Source organism: Lonchura striata, chromosome 4, assembly GCF_050655825.1.
Source record: "Lonchura striata isolate lonStrDom1 chromosome 4, ASM5065582v1, whole genome shotgun sequence".
NCBI classification, from domain to species: Eukaryota; Metazoa; Chordata; class Aves; order Passeriformes; family Estrildidae; genus Lonchura; species Lonchura striata.
In genome coordinates this window covers 63,717,177-63,744,849 of record NC_140706.1, presented here as the reverse complement: position 1 = coordinate 63,744,849, position 27,673 = coordinate 63,717,177, and the positions used below count along the sequence as shown (strand labels likewise).

Below are 27,673 nucleotides of genomic sequence, written 5' to 3'. Positions count from 1 at the left end.
AAATGACCTGCTTAGCACTCAGCTAGTCAGTTCTGCATGCTCATATCCATGTTGCAATATGTCAGACCACATGTTAAATTTGATAAAGTTTGGCAGAAAAGCAAGCTCCTGGTCTTTTCAAAGTCAGGCCCACTCAAATGCTTATTAAAATATGCTGGTAACCAAAAAAGGATGCTTCAGCATAGTACTACCTCCTTTAGCCCTAGCAAAAGCCAATTTTGTCACTGCAATTTGTGCCACCTAAAATCCATGAATGGCTTGAAGTCACATCAAAACTTATAAGGTGTGAAGATAAAAAGCATACCTTAAATAAAAAGCTGAAGAATGCATAATGCCCTTGTCTTAAAGCAAAGGAGGGCACTACAGACATATATATGTAACATATATAAATATAAATGTGACATATAAATGTAACAGCAGATACCCATGAGGTAACCTTTCATTTAAATTAATCACTTACTAGCTGATTGTGAAAATAATCTGTGAGAGAATTTGAATAACAGAGGTAAAACAACATAAATGAGTTGTCTTGATATCACAAAGTGAACATTAGACAAACTGTTTTAAGGAAAAAGGCAGGCAAATCAAACCTGCCAACCAACACAGAGCAGCAGTAAATCCCTAAAATCAGCATGAAATAATTAACCCAGAATTTGATTTAACTCACCTAGGATAGGAACTATCTTTTAATGTATATTTTTTTCAAGGGAGGTTTAAAAAGACTGACTTAGAAGATTTCACATATTCAACTTTGCACCATAAAAAGGTCGGTGCCTTATTTCTTTATTTTGCCACTCAGCTCTCAGAGCTCAGTTTAACTCCATCTGAGGGCTAAGCTCTTTGAAAAAGGAGGAGGCTTTGTGCTCATAATGCTGCAGCAGTTCTCACAGAAACAATAAAAACCTGACTAAGTTTTCCTGGCATTCCTTCACTTTAAAGTAGCAATTTACTTTGCATAGTTTGGATGTCCAGAAATTTTGAATTCTTGGGATTTTTTACTCCATTGCAATAATCTAAGATTTTCTACACTGTCAAATGGATTCATAGTTAAACCCAAAACCATCTAATCATACATACATGAGTATCTCAGCACATTTAGTCACAATGAAAAGAGAAAGAGAAGAAAAAGGTAGGGAAATCTAATACACTTTAAACATATGAATGTTCTATGAATGCTGTGCAACTAAATATTTTGATATCTTGTTTTAGTTTGTTGATTCAGTCAAATCGTCTTTCTTTTCCTTACATATTTTTCAGCTTCTGTTTTTAGCCAAAGTACTGCTGAAGGGGTTGTCTTGTATTGCTGGGCTAGATTCAGCCCAGGTAAGGATCCTATCAAAAAGAAAATGATGACACAGAAGTGAGAGGGAAAAGGAAAAAAAAAAAAAGGCATAAGTAAAATTAATGCAAAGACAAGCTTAAAAGAAAAGGAAGGAAAAATATAAGGAAGAGGAAGGGAAGAGAAAGCTTTTCACATGTGATTTATCTAAATAAATTATGTCTGCTATTCAAGGACACAGACCACAGAAAAACTTTTCATCTTCCTGACTAAATGGTATTTTATAATAAAAGCTTTTCTGAAGATGCAAATAAAACTAGAACATGGCTTTATTTCCCACTAGAACATGGCTTTATTTCCCACTTCTACCAGCATTGCATTGGAAGGGATGCACTGAAAGGATGCAGTGCCCATTCCTACGGCACTGAAAGTTAGAAATTTTGAATCTAGACTTATATAGTCCCCAAAAGGTACGAGATAATATGAGAAAAATTAACCCATATATGTCTGTATCAATGTGAATATGAACAGAGATTTCCTCTAGTTGCAACTAGGAAATGCGGCAATGTTCCCCAGGTGCTCTTTGCTACCAGTGCTGAAGGTTATCAAACGCCAGCTCACAGAGCTTAATATTCCATAATTCACTTAAAGGCAAAATCCAGGTGCAATCACACTGGCAACTCATATTGTTTGTGATAATGTGGTGGATCCTGTACGTATCAAATGAGGGATTTATCACCCAGAGCCAGCAAAGGAATAGCTGGGTGGGAGCTCTGATGGGATGGTACAAGAAGCAGATGGAAACAACAGCCACATTCAGCAGCCAAGCATGGAGATCTGTCAGGGGCTGTGTAAGCACAAGAGCAAACTGCTGTGTTTCACTGGCACCTCTAATGCTGCAGGACAGGCTTTCACAATCCAACTCTCATGGAAAATGAAAAAGCAAAAGTAAAAAGAAATATGTTGTCACATATTTTTCCAAGGCAAACCAGACTAGAGTTAGAAGAACAAAAAAAAAAAAAAAAACCAAAAAAAAAAAACCAAAACAAAAAAAAAAAGCCTTCTCCTTAAAAATCCTTCTACTCTTCTTTATTTATCCTGCAGAGGATTCATAATCCTGCAACTGATGAAACCATAGCATGTTACCTTGGTAACTGTAACTGAAATTCAGTCTTTGGAATGCACTCAAAGGTCAGACTGCATAAAAAGTTAAGGCTAAGGAAGGTATAATTCACACTGAAAGGCAGAGTATGGGAGAAAAGAAGTGCTTCAATATTTCCAATTACAAGATTCCAAACAACAAATATAAACATTTTTGGAAAAAAAAAGAGTAAGATCACACAATGCCACAGTCACTGAGACTGCAAATATAAACCCACTTTATATACTTTTTATACTTTTCTAAGTTACAACGACATCTATATTTATATGAAGATGCTACTGCATCAAATTATTGTCATAGCATTTTCTACCATCCAAAATGAACAAGTGTTCATTTTGTGAAAGGTTTTTCATTGCTATATGCTACAAAAAAACTAGTCAGATTCACTAAATAAGCAAAAAGTTAATCCCATACTTCCAAGGCATATTTTGTGACGTTTTTGTTCAAAACTCTGTATTCTTTCTTCTCACAAAAGCAGCCCAATTTCTCTGAGGATTAACTAAAGCAGTTTCAGACTCAAAGATCAATCTGTGCCCATACATTTGCTGCATTAATTAAATACATTATGCTCAAATACACTCAAATTATGTATAATATATAAGCAAGCTTTCCATTTATGTCACATTTGTGAATTTTAAGTAGCACAAAAGTCTGTAGTTTTATCTGAAATTTAGCTATGTGTGCACACCATGTGATTTTGTATCTAGGAAAATGCTGTGAACTCACAACCAGGCTTCAAGGTTAAAACAATGCAGAATTAAGGGCAAATGTGTAACTGTAAACTTGGAATCTCAACCTCTGTGTAGGTGCTCCCTTAGGGTTTCATGTTAAATTTCAGAGAGGGAGATGCAGAGAAAAACATCTAAACCCACACTCTCATAGAGAAGTCAAGCATGAAGAATTCTGGCCCCAAAGTTTTGAAAATCAGTAGGGAACCAACTTTAGCATACACCTTAGTAGCTCTTCAGAAAGCTCCATCTTTCAAGTTAGTCCTATAAAAGAAAGAAATTTTAAAACAACTCCATCTCTGTAGGACCTTGAAAGTGTTATAAACTGTCCAAGGCATTCCTAAAATGATGTCTTACTCAAAAAGAACATGAAAACACAGCAGTCTGCCCTACAAATCTCTGCAGTTCTCATGTGAGGGAGTGTTACAGAACTTTGAGGACAACTCAAAAAAAACACTGACTGCTCTCACTGATGAAACACGGATGGCTCTGAAATGAAGGAAAAAGGAAGAATTTATTCCAGCATCATAGCACTTGGATATTTTTTGTGTCCTTGGCCCACTAGCTCCAGAAGACAACTTCTCAGGTGGATGAAACTCATCTCTAATTTTCTAAACATTACTGTTATCATTATTGCTAAGCAAGAACCACCTTTAATTCTACTTGATGGCTGCTTATTATAGTATTTAAAATTATGTAACTTTCCTTTTCTTCTTTTTTTTCTGGCTTGTGACCTAAAAGTTCTAACCAGTCAGTATGCCATTTGCCTGTGTAGGGCGTGAGCCTGAATCAAAGCTATGAGCACACTAGAATTAAAGACTCAAATGAACTGCTTAAATCCTTAACACAGCATATAGCAGTGGAGATGTTCAGGGGGTTGAAGAGAGAGAAGGAAATTATGTAAAAGTTCATGCTGGCATGAAATAGGCATATCAGAAAGCATTCCAAAATAATTATCCTAATTCATACCTTTTTTTTTCAGATAGAGGATGGAGGTCTGGAAATCAGAGCTTTTGTTCCACAACTATGAAATACAGACAAAACCCACAACATGTATGTCAATGCATACACACACAAATGCACTGCAGTCATTTGGAGGAAAGTTTGGGAGAAAGTATACTACTACCACTTTACCTGCAAAATTTTTCTGTAAGACATGCTGGACTTCTAACAATAGCACCAAAGCCTGTTAGCAACATGGGATAAAGGAGGGAGTTAGGAACAAGAACGATATTCAGTTTTTCTCTTTTAATCACAATGAACATCCTTGGGTTCACTATCTAATGTTTCTTTCAAGTTCAAAACTACATCTACCTAGCTGTTAAATATTTGTACCTTCTCTGAGGAAGGCAGGAAAAGTATAGAAAGCTGTGTTGATATTTTTCACCTGCAAGCCTTCACTAGAGAACAGAGATTATATCACCTTCCTCTCCAACATTACATGCCTGGTAGACAGCAACTTAGAGATCCAAACAGACAAGGAATAAGTTGCTCTCTGGACTAATGATACAAAATCAAGTCCAACACATCTTGCCTGAAAACAAGGATTCCAGGACTCCAGCACAAACCTCTCATACTGGTAAAATGTAGATGTTACAGCTGCATTAAAAATCAATACTACAACCAGAATTCACAGAACTTGCCAGTACTACACAAATGACGCAAATCTAAAAAAGTAATTTTAATTCTTGTTATGTAAGAAAGAAATTACAACTGAGTACTGATAACTTTAAAACTCTTTATATAAAATGATATAATTAAATTCTGTGGAGAACATGTAAGGGAAGATACAGGATAAAATGCACAATGAAAAAAAAAAGAAAGTCAAAACTCTACAAAGTTCCATAAAAATAAAGTAGCTGTGCTGGTTTGTTGTTTTATATGGGGAGTTGTTTAATTTAGCTGAAGAGTGGCACAAAGGTTAACTCTGATTTCCTTGCATTAGGACTACCACCACTGTCACTAGAGATCTGTTTCATTTGTTGCAATACACTTTTGGACTACAAAGTCTCATCAGACTTATTTGTGGGAATCCAGAGCTTCTTCCCTCTGGCTGCCCTGGAAGTCCTGGGACCCTGGCAGGGGGTCAGGAACCCCCCTGGACAGAGCCCCCAGAGACACTGTCTGTGATCTCTGTCCATGGAAAAGAGTTTTCAATCTTACAGGATGGATTACCAGCTCTGAGTGTTTGATATAAGTAATAATTAAGTGTGGCATGGGTGCAAAAGTAAAATTTTAGGATTCTAGATTAGGGGTCCAAAGGGCACAAGATGGAGGAAATTGGGTGTGTCTTGTCCTTTTCCTCCTTCTTCATGCCCTCCATGTTTCACTGTGGTGTTGGCATTTTTCTGTTGGTTCAGGCTGGGGACACACTGTCCAATGTAGGTGACAGATATTGGCACATTATTGTAAATACAGCCCAGGGAGTTTCTGGTATTTAATGTTTGTCACATCCCACTGAGGGCAGAGCCCCACACGCTGCCCTGCAGGACAGAGCTGCGGCAGGGCAGCAGAACATGTTAGAGATAAACAGAATAAACAACCTTGGAACCAGCACAGACCAATTATGGTTTCTTCTTTGGCAGCGGGGCAGAAAGACAGAGACTTTTCACAATCTCAGAATCATCAATACCACAGATTCCAACACTTATTAAGCAGGTCTTATCTATGCATCAAGAATGCAAACATGAATAAGCCATAGGAGAAGATCAGAAGAAGATCAGAAAGAGGAGACCAGAAGGTGACAAAGACCCACCATGGACAAAATTTTCTTTACATCATCCCATGGAATTATTCCACTTAACCTTTTGACAGAGGCTGGCAAGTATATCCAGGTAAACATGAATTTTATCAAATTAGAAAATAAAAATCAGTATATCACCTCAGAAAAGTGGAAGCATTTGCAGGAGAATTACACTGATACAGAATGCTCACCTTTGCTTACAAGTTTTCTGTGGGGTAAGACACAGTCTAATTTTTTTTCCTCAAAATACTAGATGCAAGTAAAATCAAAAGTAAATTAAATTACATCAGCCCACAAAAAGAAAACATTGTGGTTTCAAAAGGTTTGCACTTGAGCACAAACAACTGAGCATGGCAAGCAGTCTGAGCACACATTACAGCTATACTTTGATAAATAACCTTCCTATAAGTGTGCAAAACCTTGCTATTAGCACTACCATCAAAGATATGATGAAGTCTTCTCTAGATGACTTTTCTGTAGCTGTGTAATTTTTTATTTACTCTTGTCAATTATTAAAAAATGAAAATTGGGGGGGGGGTTGCTTACCTCCTGTATGCAACACCTTGCAATCTGCTGCTGAAGGCTCATTTTCACCCTCTTTAATGCGGCTCATGTTGTCTTTTTCAAGCAGTCTGTCCACCAGGGCAATAAGGCAGTTCAAACTCTTTGCCACATTGGCCCACACCCTGTCCTGAAAAGAGCAGAATTATCACTGCATGTCACTGAAGAATTAAAAAATAAAAAAATAGAGGCAATAGTAACTTATTAACCCCTGAAGTTGCGACAGACATGCAAATTACTAGAAATATTAGATGCCAGCATATGACTGTTCCTCTCATCCTTCAGCCTATTACCAACTTGAGCCTTTTTCAAAGAGATTTTACTTGCAGTGTAAAGGAACCCAAACTCTTATGGTTTTAGACACTGGAGAACAAGTGCTTCAAACCTGACATAAAAAGGCAGACAAAGTTTCAGGTCTATTAGCAAGGAACTGAACAGCTTCTCTATTTAAATGATTAAGAGTATGGACACACTCAAAGCCTGGCCAAATCAAACCTTGTGTATGTCAGTTTTGTCACAGTACTTCATAACCTCTTTCTGATAATTTAACATATCCTATATTTTATCACATCAGTTACTCTGCTGAAGTAAATGTTAAATTCGAGAACTAGAATGAGAAACTTGCTGTCATGGCATATTTATTTGGTAACACCATTTCAGTTTCATTCCTCACCTCTCACATAAACTGCAACCATCACACTTATCTGAGCTTGTAAGAGAATGACACAAGTAATAGAGTGGTAGAAAAAATTCTGTATGAGCAGAGAACAAAAGAAATCATATGGAGCATAAGAAAGAGCTGTTATGGAACAGAGATATAGGGAGGGTCCTTCAGGTGCTGGATTCTGCAGAAATCAAAACTTTTGCACCTATTTTGCAGCAGAAGGAAAAAAACCAAGCCATACAAGAAGTGAGACAAGACATGCAATCAGACTAAAACCAAACCATAACAAACCCACAGAAACCACCCCAAGTACATGTTTCAATGCTGAGTCATTCTGAAAATAATGCAGAGCAACCAGAGTTTGCTTCAGAGTTAAAAATAGGAATCACTACTTCATTTTGTACTTTACAGTGCCAGAAGTATTATGTATTTGTCTGGTCTTCAGGCGCAAAAATGAAGTTGCAAAAATGACGAGAGAAGTTAAAGAAAACTGAGAATTCAGAGAAATACCATAGTTCCATATAAATGACAACCCTTGGATTTTGAGTGAAGGCAAATTTAGAACTAATACTAAGGCAAACATTTAAATCTAATGTTACTTTTCAACTATATGCCACACTTCAGCCTGACTATCTTTCCCTGTTCCCTCCTGTTGAGGACACATCCTGTGAAAAGTGGCATCCTGACCTAAGAGATATCACATGGGCCCACAGAGAGAAGCATGGACTTTCCCAACCTGTACAACAGAGTTCCTCTCCTCCAGCTCCCCAAACCTGATTCCTGGAGCATTCCTGCGGGCAGCCTTAATGACAAGTGAGCATCCAGTTTATAGGTGAACATAGAAACAATGGTTTTATTTTCTCCCTAGATAAACCTGCTTTAATCATACTATGAAAAAGATACTGTTAATTGCAAGAGGCAAGACGTTGGTCACATCCAAGCAGAACTGCATTTATTCCACAACTGTTTAAAGTGCTGCATGTACAATGCAATATGTGGTAATATCTGCACCTGTACATGAAATAAAACATTAGACACATGAATATTTGATATTCACATACACTTAGATACAATTAAAATTCAAAAGACAGAGGGCAGGTATAGATTCCTTCAAAAGTTTCCTCCTTTATGCACCTCAAGCAATCCTGAAAAAACATTTAGAATATGTGTGAAACGACTGATTTTTATCACCCACAAGTATAATTTTGGGGAGAAGGATTCTATGAAGAATCCTCTAGAGAGTATCAGCAAGCTTCAGAGCTTCCAGTCACTGAAGTTGCTGAGGAATATGCAACTGAAGTTGCTCAGAGAGGCTGCAGCAATCTAATTTCCCTTTCCTTTGTCCCTTTCCCCCTTTGCAGGGAGCTTAATCTTCACACAAAAAAGCATCAAGCTTTTAATGAGCATCTGGAGTTATTGCACGAGCAACACAAATATGAGCCTTTGTTTCACTTTAGAAAGAGCACTTTTCTCTTTTCAAACCAACTATTAAGCCAGCATTGAGATGATGTCTATGCAATATCCCCAGAAACATTCCCTGAGGGGTTAGAAGCAAAATTCATAAACATCTGTTGACAGAAAGCTCACTCTTATTATCATGTATCTGGCTTTTTTATATACAAACAACTGAGAGGGAGCAAGGGCCTGTCTCACAGCTCTTTCTTTCCACATAGGAGGCTCCTGGGATTGTGGGCAGATAGAAAGTGTAGACGTATCTATCATTCATCGAGATAATATTCTGTCTGCACCAAAGGCAGTCACATTTATCTAAGAAGGCTGTTGAAATTCCGTAGTTTGGCAGGAACAATTTTCAAGTAAAAATGCAGTTTCCAATCAGTGTAAATAAAGTGGCTTTCTATGATTCTCCATGAGAAGAAATGAATCCACTTCATACTGTCATCCTTTACTATTTCCAGAATATTTTCCTGTAGCCTAGTACACTTTCCACTGACCTTTCATCTTCTTAAGCAGTCTATTTTCAATTTGCCTACGAACAGCCTCACAAGTGCTCACTTTATAGCATGTGCCAGGTTAAAGGAGAAAATACAGCCTAGCAGCCTCTTAAGTAAGCATTCTTATAAACCCTCTGTGTCAAGTAAGGGACCAGGAGTAGTATTTCTTGATACACTGAATACTAACACCCTAGTTTTCTAAGCAGGATACTTTTCCCCTGATCACAGGTTTCTGACTAGTTGCTGGAGCAATGTGGATGGTAAGTTTGTGGTATGGAAGAATGAAAGAAACACAATCTCTGTCTCCCTCTTGTTACTGCTTCTTTAAGTCAAGGCAATGACAGGTAAGGTGGAAATCTGTAACAGGACTTGACCCCATTGAGACAAGGCAGTGCCACATTTACTTCTTATACTTCTCCCAAACTTCAGAAGTCATCTGCAATGTTATGGAGCCCTGGCTCATGCAGTTAGGTGTGGCTAGTTAAAAATGACCATGGGTCACATTTCTATGCTGTGGCACTGGCAAGCAGACATGGACACTGAAAGACCTCCATGGAAAGGTAGGCTTTGGCATCAGTGAAAGCTGGGCAGTTCTCCTAGGAGAATTAAAAATTAATCTGTAAAATAATGCTCTTTTATTCATCCAACTGAAAAATATGTTATTATTTTCCATATGATTGGAAATTATCATTAAAAAGCAGGACAGCTTCCTCATTTCAGGAAGCAGCAATGGATACTATTTTCTGTCACTACACCTAACTGTATGTCTTCCTTCTAAACACTGCCAGCCAGTGGAGTCCCAGAGGCTGTCTCTTTGTTTTTAAAGGATTCTCAGAATTTCTGAATTCACCACAGAGCTCCTCAGTCATTTCTTGTCCCTCCATATACACCACTGCAGTTGTGTGCTTTACTTGGGCCATGTATGACACAGCATCTGCTCTTCCCAGCGCTCTGAGATACTGTATTTCCTTCATGTCAGTGGATATTCAGATATTTCCTTAAGGTTCTTTTGAGCTCTGTTCAGAGATAAAGGAAATATCTTAAGTAATGTGCATGATTAACACTCCCTCGTGCTGTGGCACATGGAATGGGTCACACACATGTTGGTTCTTCAGCCCCACGACTGATCACCACATCAGCATTCGTACACAGCTTATTGAAAATGCCATTTTATCTGTTCTTTGTAGCTCCAGCCCCATTAACCAGTCAGAAGTGTAGACCAGAGTCAGCTCCAAGCAGCAATATGCCCACCTTTTCTTGTATCACATGAAAACTTACTATGTGCCCCCCTGCAGGAAGGTTCTAGGCTAGCAGAAGTGCTGGTGAGAGGAGAAGATAATATCTTTCCAGAGACAATGTAAAACTCTCAAGTAAAACTCTCAAATTTCCAATTGAAAAATATTTTTGCTTTGGCAGTGATGCTTTCCTGCTGCCTGTGCACAGTGCACCAATATAAATAGCTCAATCCATACTGCTGCCAGTGACTCTGGGATGAGTCTTCATACTTCTGTGATGGTCATAAGGTAACACAGTCATGTGAAGTGAATGGAGCAGGATCAGCTTAAAGAGTTGTTTAAGGATTTAGATTTCAGGCAAAACCAAATTTCCAATTGCAAAATGTAACATTAGTATTTGATAATATTGAGGAAAAAACCCACAACAGGAAAGGAACATTGTGCATACAAAGCAACATATATTGAAGTTTTTTCCTTTACAGTTGAGTTTCACAGTAGATTAAGTGTTTTTTTTCAAATTTTATATCCATTTATTGTCTTTCCATCATGCTAATAACAATTGATTATTAAAACTCACATTATTTATCACCTCTACTGATGGAAATAACTGAAATCTATCCAAAATCTAATCATTCCATTCAGAAAAAATCACAATATTTCTGCAGAATTTATACTGCCTCAAGTTTGACAATGCCAATGACTCAGTTCAATTCAGAGAACAGTGGAAGATGCAATTAATTTTGAATCAAGATAATCTTACTAATTCAGCAGACAAAAATAAATACTGTTTAAACCAACCCACTTATGCAGTTTAATAGGTGAGGATCAAACACCTGGTAACTTTTTTTTTATCAGTTATGAAATACAGCAAAGCTATCTTCTTTTCAGAGATGCTAAATTTCAGTACTAAATTAAAATACAGCTTTAAAGTGCTGCTTTATCCAGAGCAAAATTTCTCTCTTTTACAAAAATGATTGTGTTATTTATATTTCTGAATGTTTCAACAGCGGAAAACAAACATTTGGGCTTTATTTCAAGGAAAGAATCACCATTCCAGCCCCTCAGGTTGTTGAGAAAACAAGAAAAAGTGAATTAAAGGCTCTAAAACCAGAGGACAAATAAAATGATGAGTTATTTATTGTTTAAATCTAATGACTACTTAATGCATGGGGCTGGAATGGGAAATAATTGCCCTTCTTCTAGAAGAAATGTATTCTTCCTTTATTTTTGGTGTGGATAAAAATTACAGTTCAGGTGCAATACCATAGCTCATATAAGTTATTAATTATTTACAATAGAGATGAATATGCTGGCATCCTTTACGTTTATGAGAATACAGTGATGAATTCAAAGTATGAGCCTGGACTGAATAAAAATAGCTTGAGTACGTATGAAATAAAGTAACAGATCTATTATGAAGACATCTACCAAAATAATTGATTTATAAAATCTCAGCCATATAAATAATACATATCCTTGAAAGATATGCCAAGAATGTTAAAATTTAAAAGTTGTATTTAATTTTTTTACACTACCTCAGACACTCTTCTCTAAGAACAGAGTCTAAGGGCAAAGGGCTCTGTTTGGCTGAGGGTTAATTCACGTGTGTTTAAAATGGTTACAGCCTGAGGGCTGTAGAGGGGTGTTGCACGGGGTGGGGAAGAAAAGAACATTTCCCTCAGAACAGCATAGGCTGCTTCATTCCTTAAATCTGCCCAACTAGCAAAACCAACCCAAGTAAGAACAAAGACTATTTTTCTGTCTGGTCAAGAAGATACTCCACATCTTCACTGTTATATGCATAAGCAGGCAGTCTCAGAGCAGCACACTGTACTTAGGACAATCCTTTAAATTTAGCTTCAAAATCTGCAATGCATCTGAAAAACGCAGTTTTACAGTTTTGCACCCCTTTCCCCCCTGCAATGACATGTGACAAGGACGCTCAGGGCTTGAGCTTGTTTTTGCCGATTTGTAGGGTCTTGCATTGAACACGGACCAAGGGTTTCTGGCTACTTACCCACTCTTCCTCATCATACTCAGAATGATGGGGTATAGAGTCCTGCCTTTTAATCTGAGAAGGATGATCCTGGTGCTGTGCATCAGCCCCTTCTTCTACACTCTTTCTAGGCACAGCTGGGTTCTTGAGGACACAGCCAGGCCGGGCTGTGTACAGTGCTAAAAGGGCACTTCTGACCAGCTGGTCCTTGAATGTGTGCACAAATAATTCTGTCTAGAAAAAAAAAACAAACTAATGAAAAGGTTAGACCAAAGAACACAGTACTGCAGCAAAGGTGTATAACACTGAATTACTCTAAGGCAGAGCAGGAATTTGTTTCAGGCCTGACTGGGAGGCAGAAAACAAAGTAGGCCAACAAATAATGAGGAAAATTTCAAGGATTTAAGAGATATCATCACATTCTACAATCCCAGTGTTATAAGGATTAGCACAAGAGTACATTATCTGTCACAGAGATCATAATGTTTTCACATTTATTCAAATTCCAAATTTTGCCTCAGAGGCAAGCCTCAACAAGAACCAGTTCCAAGAGCAACCAACCACAGCACAATAATTTCTGAATAAGTGTTAGATAAAACACAATTAACCAGTTTAAACATCTCCCTAAATAAAACCCACCACACTACGTTGCTGAAATAGCAGTATCTGCAAAAGCAGTGTTTTCAGAGATAAATTACCGGTAGGTATCAACCTAGATATCCTGGTAGGCAACACCTGATTTCAAGCTTGATTTTATGTATATTTCAAAGAAAGGAAATTCTGAAGTGGTTTTCCCAGTTCTGAAGATGGTATTCAATCTCTGTATCATTTTTTTATGTTGGCTCTTACAATTGGAATTTTATCATACTTTTAAAATCCTTCAAACTCTCTGCATTATTCATCTCCCTTCCACCTCAACAAGAAAAGTAAAATGCTTTCTTTATATGGGCTTCACCATGTCCAGATTGTCACCATTGCAACAGCACTTCTTGTTGACACCAGTGTGTCAAACATGCCTATCTCCTTTGTCTCAAACATGGTGCCCTGTCTCCATTGGGAGACTTGGCTGATTCCCTCCATCAGCTGCCAAAACCTATGGAACAGGAGAACATGAGGTGCAAGGACACTACAGGGTGCAACAACAAACAAAGCCACAGGGACAGCTTGGAAGAGTTCCAATTTTGGTTCCTTCAACAACATTGAACAGGGTTCATCTGTCAGAGCAAGGAGAGAGGGCACACCCTGCTGCCATAGAACATCCCACACATCCCACCCAGAGCTCCCCTCCCCAAAGAGAGGTACTGGTTCACAGGGGATGATGAAAATTTATTTCACAGCACAATTACCTGAATTTATATATCCCAGGTAAGTGGAATTTTATTTATCCCAGATCAGTGGGATTTAGTTCCCTTCTTATTATCCCAGAACATAGTGGATTGTCATGTGCAGGCAGATTCAGGTGCTGAAGTGCCTTTGTGCACACAATCTTAATTAAGCAGGGATGTGGAAAGGTATGTAGATAAGAGTCAGAGGATCCAGCCTAAACCAGCAGGAAATGCTAAAAATAAGGGTAGCCCAGCTAAGCTCTATTCAGCCCTTATGTCCTGCTTATGGAAAAGCTGGAGAAAAAGTAGCAAAAAAAAAACCCAAACCAAACAAGTGTCAAGTGTCAGCATCTCCCTGGAATTCCTGAGAAGACTCCTGTAAGTGTTTTCTCCCAGTTTCTGCACTTCTATTCTTATCCTATCTCTTTTTCATACTACCTGTTCATCTTTTGTATGCATCCACTACTACTCAACTTCTTTTTCTTGCCTTCCTGTCTCAATACCCTCTCAAAAGTTTGTGGATATTTAAGACAAAAAGGCTCTAAAAAATTGATGGTTTTCTTAAGGCTCCAGCTGCTGGGTTAGGTACTTGAATGAGAAGTTTCTGCTTTTTCCCATTTTCATTATGTTTAGGAAAAAAATATTTTCTGAATAGTTTCAAATGGAAAGGCTGAAAATATTACTGCAAATAAGTATCTACAGTTCTAAAAATAAGAACCTCAGGAATATCTAAGAAAAATTATTGATTTTTTTTAAACCAAAATCAGACCTGACTTGGGATTCTTTAGATTTGGCAACACTACTCATCTCCCTGGCAATATTACCAGACCCATTCCTTCTCCTCCTCACCAATTTGGTGCCTGAGGGAAAGGGTGTTTTTAACAGTTTTCTTTTATGCAGCTCCTCAGGACTGTCTCCTTGTAGTCCTGAATTGCTCTGCAGGACAATTTCAATTTTCTACATTTCCAACCTCCAGATGGTGCATGCTTGGAGAATGAATTAGTCTTTGGGGAATAGTACTATCAAACCCTACCATTCTTTGCCTTACTATGGCACAATGAGATTTGAGGGGTTTTGTGGTAAGAGTAAAGCTCCTCTTCTTCAAGACTCTTACAGTTCACTCCTACCAAGAGAGTTGAAACTCCATTACTTGCCTATCCTTAAAAACAGCAATATCATGGTTTTGCTGAAGTTTCATACCTATCTTCCCCACAATGTCTGTTTGAGATCATTTCAGGTCTCTGTTTCAGCATGGCAGACTCAGAAAAAGTTTACATTTCAGAAAATTAAGAGTATTGGATAACTTGATCTAAAGAATGTCCACTATGGCTGTGGTATTCACATGCCATCTGAACAGAGAGAGACATAGCTTTCTCAGGATTTCTCCTGAGAGAAGATGTGAGAGAAGCAGAGGAAAGAAAATCAAAACAATTCTTATCTCATTTGGTGCGCCTGTGTTTGTGCATATGTGAAATGTGTTATGGAGATTGTTTACCCAAGGGGATTGCTTGATTGGATTCTGGTGATGATCTTTTGGATGGATTGACCAATTAGGTCACAGCTGTGTTGGGACTTGGCCGAGAGAGCCACAGGTTTTCTAGTTAGTGATATAGTTATTATTAGTGTAATATAGTTTTAGTATATTATAGTAAAAGAAAGTAATTAATTAGCCTTCTGAAATCACTGAAGTCATAGCACATCATTCTTCCTGCTGGTCGGACACCACGTTTACTATATATGACTGCGATGTTTAAGTAATATAATTAAATAGAAATATTTTATAGGGAAATTTAGTTTTTATAGAAAATCAGTACAGAAGTGAGACTCCATTCTTTCTTTCAGAAACTAAAATGATCTTGTAATTAAATTCCATTCAGGGAACCCATTGGTTTAACAGCAGTCTACATTTTAACCTCACTTTCTAACAGCTCAGTACAGCTAAATTTGCAGAACACCACTATTTATGAAATTGCACCGAAATCACAGAAAACCAATCTATACAAAGAAGTAAAAACTGCAAATTCTTTTAGATACTCTACTAAAGAATATTTCTGCAAACAAAGGTATAACTGGAAAATGAATTTATCAAGCCTTCTGCAAGCTGCAAATGCTGATAGCTAAATGTGGATAGCTAAAGGCTTCCTTAATCAATTAACGAAAAGTGACAATAAAAGGTTAGTCTCAGGAAAATACTACAGTAAATTGTAAATTATATATGGAGATGTAAAGCCATGCCTACCTAATATGAGAAAATAAGCTCCATTTAAGAAGCAGCAGTGGAATGATTTGATTTAATTTTCCACTTTCAATCCATGCAGCCAGTCCTTCCATTTTCAACATGAAGACTTAAATGTAATTGACATTATTGAAAACTCAGATTTACTCTCTGCTACCTAATAATTATAGAAAGAATTATTACATATATCAAGTGATAAGTTTTTTAATAAATGTGCAGAATTTAATCACCAGGCAAATAATTTTTATGACTTCTTCAAACAGCTGTTTAATTTCTGAATTTCTATCAAGTTAAAACATAAGAGCATTTATGTTTTACATATAAAAAGTGTAGGAAAGATGGAATAGCAGAAGCACTATATATGCCTCAGGAATACAAGTAGGTATAATGTAATTATATTCAGCAGAGTATGTGCTACTCTGCTTAAATATAAGCAGGAACACTTTGGTAGTCTTGGTTCTCCAGTACTGTACCAGACTATACAGACAGAATATTGTAAGACAGCAATAAAAGACTTTTGAATTAACTATGAGGGATCTAATTTCAGTATTGTGTGGGTTCACTGAGCTTAGTGCTTTGAAATTATATTTCCCTTTCCTGAAGTTGTTTCTCGGTCTTTCCTCCCCATCTCTCTTCCCCTCTTTACAAGCAGCTGTCCCACCACACTTGCATCCTCAGAAATCCACCCTATTTTTCTATTCATCTTTCCTAAGAGTAAATTTGGTAATAGACAGGGAAGCAAGTATTGAACCACTCCTGCAGCAGTTGTTAAAACAACTGGATTTATCTCTTCCAAGCAAAAGGTGAAGGCTAGACAGACATCCACGGAGTCTGTCTGGGGTGAGACTCCTTCTTCTGGGAACCTGAGCTCATGTACTAACAGCAATTTAATCCTGGTCCTGAAAAGTTGATATGAACGTACACAACTAAGTCACCAGCTATAAATGTAAAATACCTATGACTTTTACAAACTGAATGAATTCTCTATTTTGACCCTTTTCTATAGCCAGAGTCTCCAGCAGGCCACAGTTCAAGCAGTGCTTTAGTACTATGGCATCCTGCAGCCCCTCTGAAATTATCCCTTCCTCCTGTCAGATGCAAATGGCCAGAGGACACACACATTCCTTAGCAACCACCCTTTGGATCTTCAGAACAGACACTTCTTTGTCTGATTTGCTTTACCTGTGCATACAGATTTCTTTGAACTAACCTCAACAGAGCAGCTTCCCTTGTTCTATGCACAGCTAAAAATGCCCTCATACATGCAAAGGTACATTATAACTGCTACAACCCTCCTCCTTAAATTCCTCTGTTTGATTTCTAGGTTGAATTCTGCTTTCCTCCATTATCCCTGATATTCACAGTGACTCCAGCGTTCTCAGAGTTACTGTGGACTTACACATCTGCAACTGAGAGCAATGTTTTCCTCCCCCACAGCTCCTCTGCAATGCCTTCACAGCAAGTGGCCGAGCTCAATATTCAGATTTGAAACTCTGCTATTGAATGAGGAACTGCTGGGGTAATGGTGCTCAACAGACCAAAAAGGCTGTCACTTCTCAATAGCTGAAGATATATTGAAATGGTTATTGATCGTGTTATTAAGCCACACTAGGATTACATTAGTGAAGGGGTGGCCCATGCAGAAATGGAAAACTCTTCACAACCTCTCTGGTCGCAGCTATAGCGCTTCATATTTTTATAGGATAACATATGCTGGGAAGTACTACAGGCTTCAGCTAATCTCCATTATCAGTCTGTGAGACCAGCGGGAAATATTATCTTCTCTAATTTAGAATGAAAGGAACTAAAATGTAGAAGAGCCTACAGCTACAGATGGATATAAAAGGAGAAAGAGAATTAAAATTTGAGATCTTCTAGAGCAAATTTCCCAGCTTCTCCTTCTAGGCTGCATCACCATTTCTGATCATGCTGTTATTCTAAACCTTATACACCAACCTGGCTTGAACCACCTCCCATAAGCAGCAGCTTGAAATATAATAGAAAGATAGTGAAAATTATTTATAATAATTATTTATTTTTGATATTTTGAATAAACTCCAGTATGTGGCCACTGGAGGATAAAGAAGATATATGAAATTAAATTAATTACAATTTTAAATAAAGGCAATCTTTATAGATTTCAATAATTTTCTACATGGAAAGCCTACAGAAATGCTAAATAACATTATTTTTGTAATAACAACATTTTGATACTTATTTTAGCTGAGTTTATTTAACATTTCCTGATGCTGTAAAAGTCAATTTATGCAGCAACCCCCCTTCCTTCCCAGCAGTTAGAGAGACTTGCTTATTTCATTTTCCATTGCAGTGAGGATTTGAATCTTACTTTTTCTGAAAGCATCTTTAAAGAATTCTTCAAGCTGTCTGGAGAACGTTGGCTTGCAGAACTAAGCAGCAGGTCTGCATGGCTTGATATGAGAGGTTGCAGATGACTGATGTTGCTGAGAACTTCTTTTGCCTTGGCTGTGTTTTCAGGTGAATAGTAAATACACTGGTATCCAGTACTGTGATAACAGAGAGTCACATAATGTCAAATTTCAATATTAATTTCTGACATTTTTAGCAATGTTTATGGTGCTAAAAATCTTACCACTACTTTTGCAAAAAAAAAAAAGAGCCATATGCCTGAACTTCATGGACATCATTGAAATGCACCTGCCTTTAAGAGTAATAACAAACCTTTCCTTGAACAGGAGCATAAAACAGACTGCCCACCACCACATGCTCCAAGTAATACAATACAAAATTCCTTTGAGTGACTGATCTGAACATCAAACCCCCATATTTTTATGTGTTTCTTTTAAACACTGTAATTCTAGAAGTAGAAAGTATTCGACAAAGTCAGGAAATAATATCAAAGAGCATAATGCACCTCATTTTTCCAACTGAACTCCCCGACAGAGTATTAACTACCTCACTAAGTCTTTCAAAATGGGCCATTAATGTTTAATTGATCAGTGGCCCATACTGTGTTTTGATTAGCCTCAGTGATGTCCAGGAAGTGATGACAAACCAGAGTTATCACCAATTAAAAAACAGGCGCCTGATTTGCAAGAAGAGACACAGCAACAGGGTGTGGAAGTTAATTACTTCAAAACCACACAAATGCATGCTGCAAACTTCCTACTTTCAACTGTTCAAACTACTGCAATTCTTTTGCAGGACTTCTCCTATCCCTCTTTCATCTTTCCCCCCTTTCAAATTATGCAATATGCTCTTATACCATTTGTCCCAAACACCATTTCACACAGCATCTACACACCTGCTACCTCTTGCCTGTAGTGCACAGCTCCTCACCTGAACCTCCTGTACATAACTCTTCCTTTTATAAAGCCCTGCTTCAGTCTTTCAGAGGAACTAAGCAAAAAAAAGAAACCAAGTACCTCCTAGTACATCACCCATGCCAGAGGAATGTACGTATTACTCCCATCTGGTACTGCTTGTATCTCCCTTCTCTCCTCTTATGTCTTTTTTTATAAGTACTTCAGCCCCTTCACCGCTTTCACCACTAATTTCTTTCTTAATTTTGCATACCAAGACTCAATACTGACACTTGTTCAATCCTCTGAACTTCATGCATTCAATTTCATTTCAGTCATTCTCCAGATCTCTTCACTCCCCCCACTTCCCCTTCGTGTCATTTATTGAGTGACTTCCAATTTCTTCTTATTAGTTTTCTACAAATTAAAAATTAAATCTTGTTCAGTCCCAATTCAGCATTTTCTATGACTCTGGCAAATAAGGACAGCTTCCAAGCAGTTTTAAAATTAAGGCTCTTGCTTATACATTTTGCTGAGTTGCAGTCCCAGTATCCAATTCTATTTTTCTATTCCCCAATACCCATTCTATTTTTCTGTCTTTCACCAATTTCTTCATTCCTAGATACAATTCTTTGCAGAGGCAGACAGGATGAATGACATCTAAGTGAACAAAGCTCAGCCATGCTATCAGCCACATCTAAATTATGATGTACCCCCAACTTACATGATCTACTCGTGTCTACTAGACTCATGTCTAGTAAAAATCATAATTATGAATATTTCAGCAAAATGAATAATATAATCTGTCTCTCCTAATGAATTAGGAAAAAAAAAAAAAACAAAACCAAATATCTGCCCTCTGAGTAATAAGGAAACTGCCACAGTTCTACCTTTGAAGTGGATACACTGTTAGTGAGATGAACTTCCAGAGTCAGACCTAGCACTACATTCACTGGAACACTCAAGCTGCCAGGCTCAGTAGATATGGCAGAGACAAACAGTAAGAGTCTATGTTAATTGCAGTGAAGACATAATCTTAAAAGTCTTGATCCTTCTCTAATTCCCCATCAGGCTTTTCCCTCCCTTTATCAAACAGTCTTTTTTTGCAGGCTGAATCTGGCTAACACTGTTATCACCATGCACACACTCCTTTCTGGGATTTCCCTCAGTCTTTAAATCCCAGATAATTTTCACTGATCTCCCACAGCTCTAGGCTTCACTGAGTATTGCAGCAGAAAAGCTACAGACACCACTGTAAGAAAGAGGGCAGAAGTGACACTAGAGGTGTGGGCAGTTCTAATTGCAATTAAATAAATCATAGCTTTTAAGTAAAGGAATTGTGAAGAGAGAGTGACTCTTCAGAATGAAGTGTATTACCAGACTGGTAATTATGTGGATAATTTAAACATTTCCAGAACCCTAGAAAGCATGACACAACTTCAAATATCTAGTTTCTCTAATAATTTGAGGGCAACTTCTTCCATCCCCCTGGAAGAATGCATAATTATTTTTCAGAAACAACACGTTTGGGAGTATTTGAAGTTTCTAACTTTTCTTCACACTGTTGCATCTATGACTGCCGAGGTCTTCTGTGGCCTTACCCTTAATGAAAAGACATTACTACTTACAAATCAGTGACATTCCCTCATCTACAACTTTTAAAGCTTATTGCTGCATACAGCTCTGTAGATGCTATTAGGTAGAAGAGGCAGCTGCCTCTTACAGAGGAACTTGTCACATGTGTCCCAGGGCACAAACTAGATGAAACTTTTGCATTAGGGTAAAGGCCACATGGGTGGGTCCAGTGCAGAATATCAGCATCACAATGAAAATTTATTACATAAATTATGACTCATGTACCTTTTGAAAAACTGTATAATAATGCCTTCTGGGTTAAGTTTCAAAGCTTTCACTAAGCATATAAAACCACACTTGATACTTGATCATTTCCATATATTGGCACCATTATTAACTATGAACGCATGACTGTCAGCAGCCATTTCAGTTTTAAAATTGCTTTAAGGACATTCATGTGTAATTTGATGTCTTGGAGATGGTTTATATCCCATATCCATTTTTTATTTTGTTTTTATTTTGTATCTAGAATAGTCACTGCCTCCACTGGCTCTGGGAGTATCTTAATGGGTGAGGGACAGCCCGGGATCCTGCAGGGCTTGGGGGCCAGGGGCTGCTCTTCCTTCTGGTGGGGTTTGACACAGCTGCCAGGCTGCACCCTGCCTCTGACAGGATGTCTTGTTGCCCTGTGGTGTTTGACTGTTTATTTTCTTTTTCCTTCGGCACTGTGACTGGGGTTTGCCAGCTTGCTTTGCTGCTGCTCTGCTTGCTTGGGAGCCCAGCGCTGCACCAAGAGCCGGGAGCCTTCCCCACGGGGCTGTTCCCTTGTGCCAGTGCCCCATCCCGGGACCAACTATCCAAGGCAGGAGGCACTGCCTAACCTGTTTTCTGGCGCTGCTTTGGGACTTTTTTGCTACATTTTAATGTTATTCCTTTTGTGTTATTCCTTTTTTCCATATCTTTGCCTAAAAGCCCTGTAATTTCAAAGTTAAAATAATTTGAAAAGAAGGGGGTCATATTTTCCATTCCAAGGGAGGTTCCCACCTTCCTTGGCAGACACCTGTCTTTCAAATCAAAACATTTGAATTAATATTAAATTGGCTACATTTTAATTCCAGATTAACAGAGGGGTTTTTTCTGCCTGAGAATAAATACTGCAATATGGTAAATATCTAATTTATAATGAAGCTCGGAGTTACTCCACTCCTGCTGTTGACTGCGTAATTTGTGTCACTGAGTTAAATTGTGACCATCTGGGACTAGCTTCCAGCAATGAACATTTGACCTCACATTTTTCACAGCCAAACCTACAGGTATTAGCATCAAGAATATAGTTAAAGCAAGTACATCTACCCCTAGATAACTTGAATTTTATGTACATTACTGAAGATAACAATTCAGTGGTTTACTTACGGGTCATATGTATTCTGTCTAAAGAGGGAACTTACAATCAAAAATAAATTGCTACATAAAAAACTATGGATGATTCATTATCTCAGGAAATAAAACTAAACCAGATTATCAGAGCTGAGGTTATGGAAACAGGCTTGAAAAAAGCTGGAAGTTTGAATTACTTTGGTATTTTTATTTCTTTAAGATTTCCTTGTCACCTTGGAAATTCTAACATTGAATATGAGGAAAATAGAATGATGATGTTAGTTCTGTCTATGATGACTGAATACCCACAAATCCTTATCTTAAGCAAATAGCTAAGGCTGTATGCACTGCACATTTCCTGCTGCTTCTCTGTTTTTCTTCATTCCTAACTCAATGAAGTCCAATTTCTCTTCCTCACACACATATACATGCAAAAAATAGGGTAAAGTGAGCAAAGAATAACATGAAAAGTGTTAGGCAGGGCAGGCATTTCCTTTGAGAAGAAAGATTACAATTAGATCAAACACAGATCTCTGGGACTTTTTGTGAAATGGTACCATTTCTGATTCCTCAGAGAATGAAAATGGGTTGAAGGTTAAAAATTCATGCAAGAGGAACATAGAATATTGCAACATTAATAAAATCTCTGGTCACCAAACAGTTATTTTACTGAATGAGCACACCTCATATCTTTACTAAAAATCTAGGCCTCAAAGAGAAATACAAAACAGAACAGAACTGTTAAAACTCAAATTAAATTATTAAATTATTATAGCTTTGGGGAAAAAAATAACAGAAAATATTTTTCAGTAGTGTTCTGGTTTTAACAACTTGCAAATTTAAAGCAGGATTATTTCTAAACAGCTTGCTAGAAATTATGTATAAATCCACAGTGAATCACATCACCTAATGCAGCTTGTACACACCTCTTTTTCTTGATGTTTAAAGTTGGAGCATTAAAAATTTGCAGTCACAAGTCTATGTGTTTTGGTTAAAACAGATATTATTAAATTAGATTTAAATAAGAAAAAAAGCCCTCTGTATATCTTGAAAGTGATTTATCAACACTCCAAGCAGTGAGGCACTATATGGGTATAACTTAAAGAACGTCTGATTTAAATGTTTCTGCACAGCTGAGCTCTAAAAACAATAATTTGTTGTGCTATCTAGACTGATGAGAAGACAAGCCCTTCCATTTGCTGGAATAAGAAATAATCTATACTATTAAGCCAAAAGAGACTGTATCTGAACAACTACCTTTTTATTTTATACAGATACAGGAAAGGAAAAAATTAAAAGAACATATCAATACAGAATAATGAAAAATACTCTAAAATAAATGTATATCATACATAAGTAATTAATATTCTGCAATTGTTTGCCATACTTTAATCATCCTATTTCATGTATTTTAATGAAAATGCTATCATGCCTAAACAAAATTTAAAAAAAGTATCAATTGTTCTTGTGTTATGAAATTCACTACCTGCTACTAAAGGGACAGACATAGTAGAGCCATGGCCCATAGACTTGACTGATGTTTATAGTGGAAGGGCCTTTGATGTGTCTTTCTGATACAGATGAGGAATAGTATGCAATGGAATGGGCTTCAGATCACATACCAGAAAGTTATATATTCTTCACCTAAAAGAAAAGCCTTTCTTGCTCTTATTTCAGACTTTTTTTTAAAATGTGCTTTTTAAAAAAAATGGATATGACAGTCTTGATGGTAATAAATGAGAAGAATTGCAATAACACTGCATTTTTTTGTAAATATTATTATACAGGGCTTTCCCTTTGTATCTGCACAGATGCATATTCTGAGTAATAAAAAACATGCCAGAACTATCTTCAGATACACATTCTCAACATTCTGCTGTTTGATAAACTTTCACAAAACATATGTCTCAAGTCTTTTTTTGTTTTGCAATTGCAAAAGCTACAGATAACTGTTCCTCTTTGTCTGTTAATTACACAAATCTAAGATTGAGCAAGAAATATTTTGTGATACGCTGACACTGCTGAATATTTTGATAAATTGTTCTATTAGATTCTGTGCTTTCAGACCTAACTCTGAAAGTGAAGGTTTGTTTTGCCTTCTTATCAGCCAGTTCACCTCCCCCCATGGTCTGCTGTCTAGAAGAGGCTGGTGCTGGCTGGCTTGCTTTGCTTGCTTGGCTTGCTTGCTTTGCTTGCTTGCTTTGCTTGCTTGCTTGGCTTCCTTGCTTTGCTTGCTTCTGCTTTTGCCTTTGCTTCCTAGTTAGTTTAGCTAAGCACTCCAATTCTTTCCCTGGACTGTTTCCTTTAATTTCCTTTCCTTTTCCTGAATACCATCCAACCTACTCTGGACTGGGACCTGGAAACACTGAGGAACACCCAGAGCCTGTGCTCTGTGATCTGCAGCAGCCATTCCCAGTGCCCAGAGCAATCCCCAGTGTCCAGACCCGGGCGACCACTCCCAGGAAAGACTTTCTGGATTTGTTCATCTCTTCAGAGTGGTGAAAGAGTTTTGTTGTCATCTGGTGTTGTTAATTTTCTTTTTGATGCTAGGGAGTTCTTTGTTCGTTAAATAAACAAGTTCTTTTCCACTTCTCTCAGAGAAAACTTTTTCCAAAACCAGGTGGGGGGGGGGGGGCGTGGGGGGGGTTGTTTTCTGAGGGCCCCTTCCAGAGGGTTTTCCCCAAATCTGCCCTAAACTAGGACACAGGAGAACCCAGAAACATAAAGGAAACTGTCAAAGTAAACTTCTTGTATCCTGTCCTTAAAAATTGCCAAAACACAGGTGTTTCTGAGGGATGCAGGAATATCTAAGCAGCAGGGCAAATGTAAGGTGATGTGCAGGCTTTTGACATAGGTCTGAAATGCCTTGATAGAGCCTGCACAAAGCTCTCACTCATCATCTCCTCCCCCCTCTTACCAGCAACTAAGAAACATGGGCACTGTCTAGTGATGCCTAAGAGATATTGCAATGTGTGTTCTTCCAGGAAGACATTCTCTTCCCTATAAGGCATTTTCTCTTTTCTCCAATGAAGAGAATTCACAGAGAATAATCTGTCTCACAGCTATCCTCCATTTTGGGAAGTCACACTCTGCCAGCATGGATATGCTGCAGGACTGAGCTAGTAATAAATGGTTCATTTTCTGAAAGCTGAGCACTGTGAGAACCATAATGTTCTTTATATCCTATGACTTTAAAGAATTATGTCTATTATATTATTTATATCCTGCAGTTTCAGTTATAAATTATTATGATAAAAACCCACAAACCACTATCGCAACTATATTAATCAGATAGTAAAGGAGCAGATACTTTAAGAAATATCTTTAGACATTTTCTTTAGTGGAAAACCCGTACTTTGCAGGCCTCCATATGATGGGGATAAGGCTGCCCATACCGGTTTGCTGACAGCAGAATATAAACACAGAGTTCATTGATGTGTCTTATGTGATCAACATGATGTACATGTTTCATTGGCAGGTTTCAGCATCAGAGGTAATGAAAGACTTTTGAAGATTTAACAGAATTTTTATACCGTGTAGTGCAAGCAAGACCCCCTCAATAATACAGCTTTCAAAGCAACTAGATCTGCTGGGTTTTGTTTGATTTTAATATTAATGCAAATTCCTATTCAATCTAGAAGTCAACAGCAGATTTGAATAATTTTCCTTTTATTCTTTAAGATATTTTTTCCATGAAACTTTTTTGAGCATGGAAAATAATGGAATTAATTTTCTGTGGACTGTCATGGTAATTCAGGTCAGAGTACATCCGTCCTGCATTCTCTTTGGAATGCTGTAACACTGCAGTGAGCGACATCAGTTGAAGCACTGAGCAGTCACAACTACAGGTGCTGCCACTGACAGCTGTGTCTGCTTGAAAATATGAACAGCCATAGCAACAAATACAAATACATACAATTCTTAGTTAGGAAAACATGTAACTAAGACTTTTGTGCATGTTCAACAGTAAACAAAGCATTTGAGTTCCACAATAAACTGAAACATTTATTTTTGATAAGTCTTATTTTGGCTTTCTGGAGAATAAGACTAGTTTGTTTTTTCACAATTTACTAAAAATACTTTTATCTTAGCATTTACCCAGGCCTGTCAGAAAAATTTGCTACCTTCAGTTACAGTTTCTGTATTTAAAAATTGTCTACAGGTACATTCCTCTTAGCAAAAGAATTGTCAAAGAGATACTGCATTGTGAACAGCAGGTTTTCAAGTACTGATATACCTCCAGCTTCCTGAAATACAAATCACAATTTTGAATCATTAAGGTTGCAAAAGACTCAAAATTATAGAGTCCAACCTTTGACAGAACAACCACCATATCAACTAAACCATAGCAGGGAGTGCCAAGTCCTGTCTTTTCTTGAACACTTCCAGGGATGATGACTCCATTTCTCTGGCAAGTTCCAATGCACAACAACCCTTTCCATGAAGAAATCCTTCTTGATGCCCAACCTGAACATCCCCTGGCACAGCTTGAGGCCATTTCCAGTATTTATTTCCTTGAGGCCATTTCCTGTATCTATGCAAAATTAGTCTTAACACTGAAAGTAGACTGTGCTTCAATTTTCATCAAAGCAGTGAAATATTGGAAATAATTTATGAATGCCATGTCCAATCCTACTAGATTTTACTCTTCTATTCATTCAGGAGGATAAACTGTTTCATTATTCAGTGAGCTTACAGCATTTTAATGCAACCTTAATGGTATTTTCCCAGCTATCGGAAAGAATACTTACTTTCGTCTTTCTGCCTCAAATTTACTCAGCAGTTTCCGGAGACCACCATTCTTAAATCCTTGGAAATGTGCAGCTGGGGCTCCTACAGTGATAACATCATACAGAGCATCTAGAATGGGAATAGAGAAACACAGATATTTGAATGCTTCTATCCCCAGGTCATGGCAACACTGTGACATCTACTCCACAAAAAGTAAGGATAAGTCTTTATCATTTCGAGAAAATAATTGATAATCCATGTCCCAAGAAGGCCCAAGAGCTAATCAATCTTTCTATACAGCCACCTGCACACTTTAAAAAGTTAATTGGATTTATGGCTATATCTAAATTATGTGCCACAGTGCAGAACAATATTCCAGCTCTGCAGTTTACAAAGCTGCCAAGTAAATTGGCCCGTTGTGTATTTCATTTTATTGCCCCTTTCATTATTTAACTTGTAGTCATGTTGAGATGCACAGATTCAAGCATTTTAGGGTCAAAAGAGACCACTATGATGGAATAGTCTGACTGAATAATAGAGACTACAGAATTACAGCTAATAATTCCTGCCTCAAGCTTGTCTCTTGGTTGAGTGAAGGCATCTCTTTGTTTAGGCATCTAATCTTGATTTAAAGATTGCAAGTGACAATGAATTCACTGCATTCCCAAAGAAGTCAATCAGACTAGTAAAAATCCCTATTTCTTTTCTAGTTTGAATTTGTTTATATGTAATGCTACTGTACTTTCAGATATTAGCGGTGTTTAATGCTAAATTGGTGAGCCCTGCTTTATGACATACACTAATTTTTTACATATGTTTATAAACACA

The 27,673-nt window shown here is 37.6% G+C and overlaps 1 protein-coding gene across 9 annotated transcripts in view; it reads right to left on the bottom strand.

The window, feature by feature from the left end:
* The window catches only part of INPP4B (inositol polyphosphate-4-phosphatase type II B), a 296,397-nt gene that overhangs the window by 55,752 nt on the left and 212,972 nt on the right, over positions 1-27,673 (bottom strand). For all 9 annotated transcript variants that reach the window (XM_085578230.1, XM_031504683.3, XM_085578231.1 and 6 more), the window contains 4 exons: positions 26,866-26,974; positions 18,229-18,406; positions 12,342-12,554; positions 6,459-6,603 (listed from right to left, as the gene is read on the bottom strand). In XM_085578230.1, coding sequence (XP_085434356.1) covers positions 6,459-6,603; positions 12,342-12,554; positions 18,229-18,406; positions 26,866-26,974 — 645 coding nt within the window. The remainder of the gene's footprint in view (positions 1-6,458; positions 6,604-12,341; positions 12,555-18,228; positions 18,407-26,865; positions 26,975-27,673) is intronic.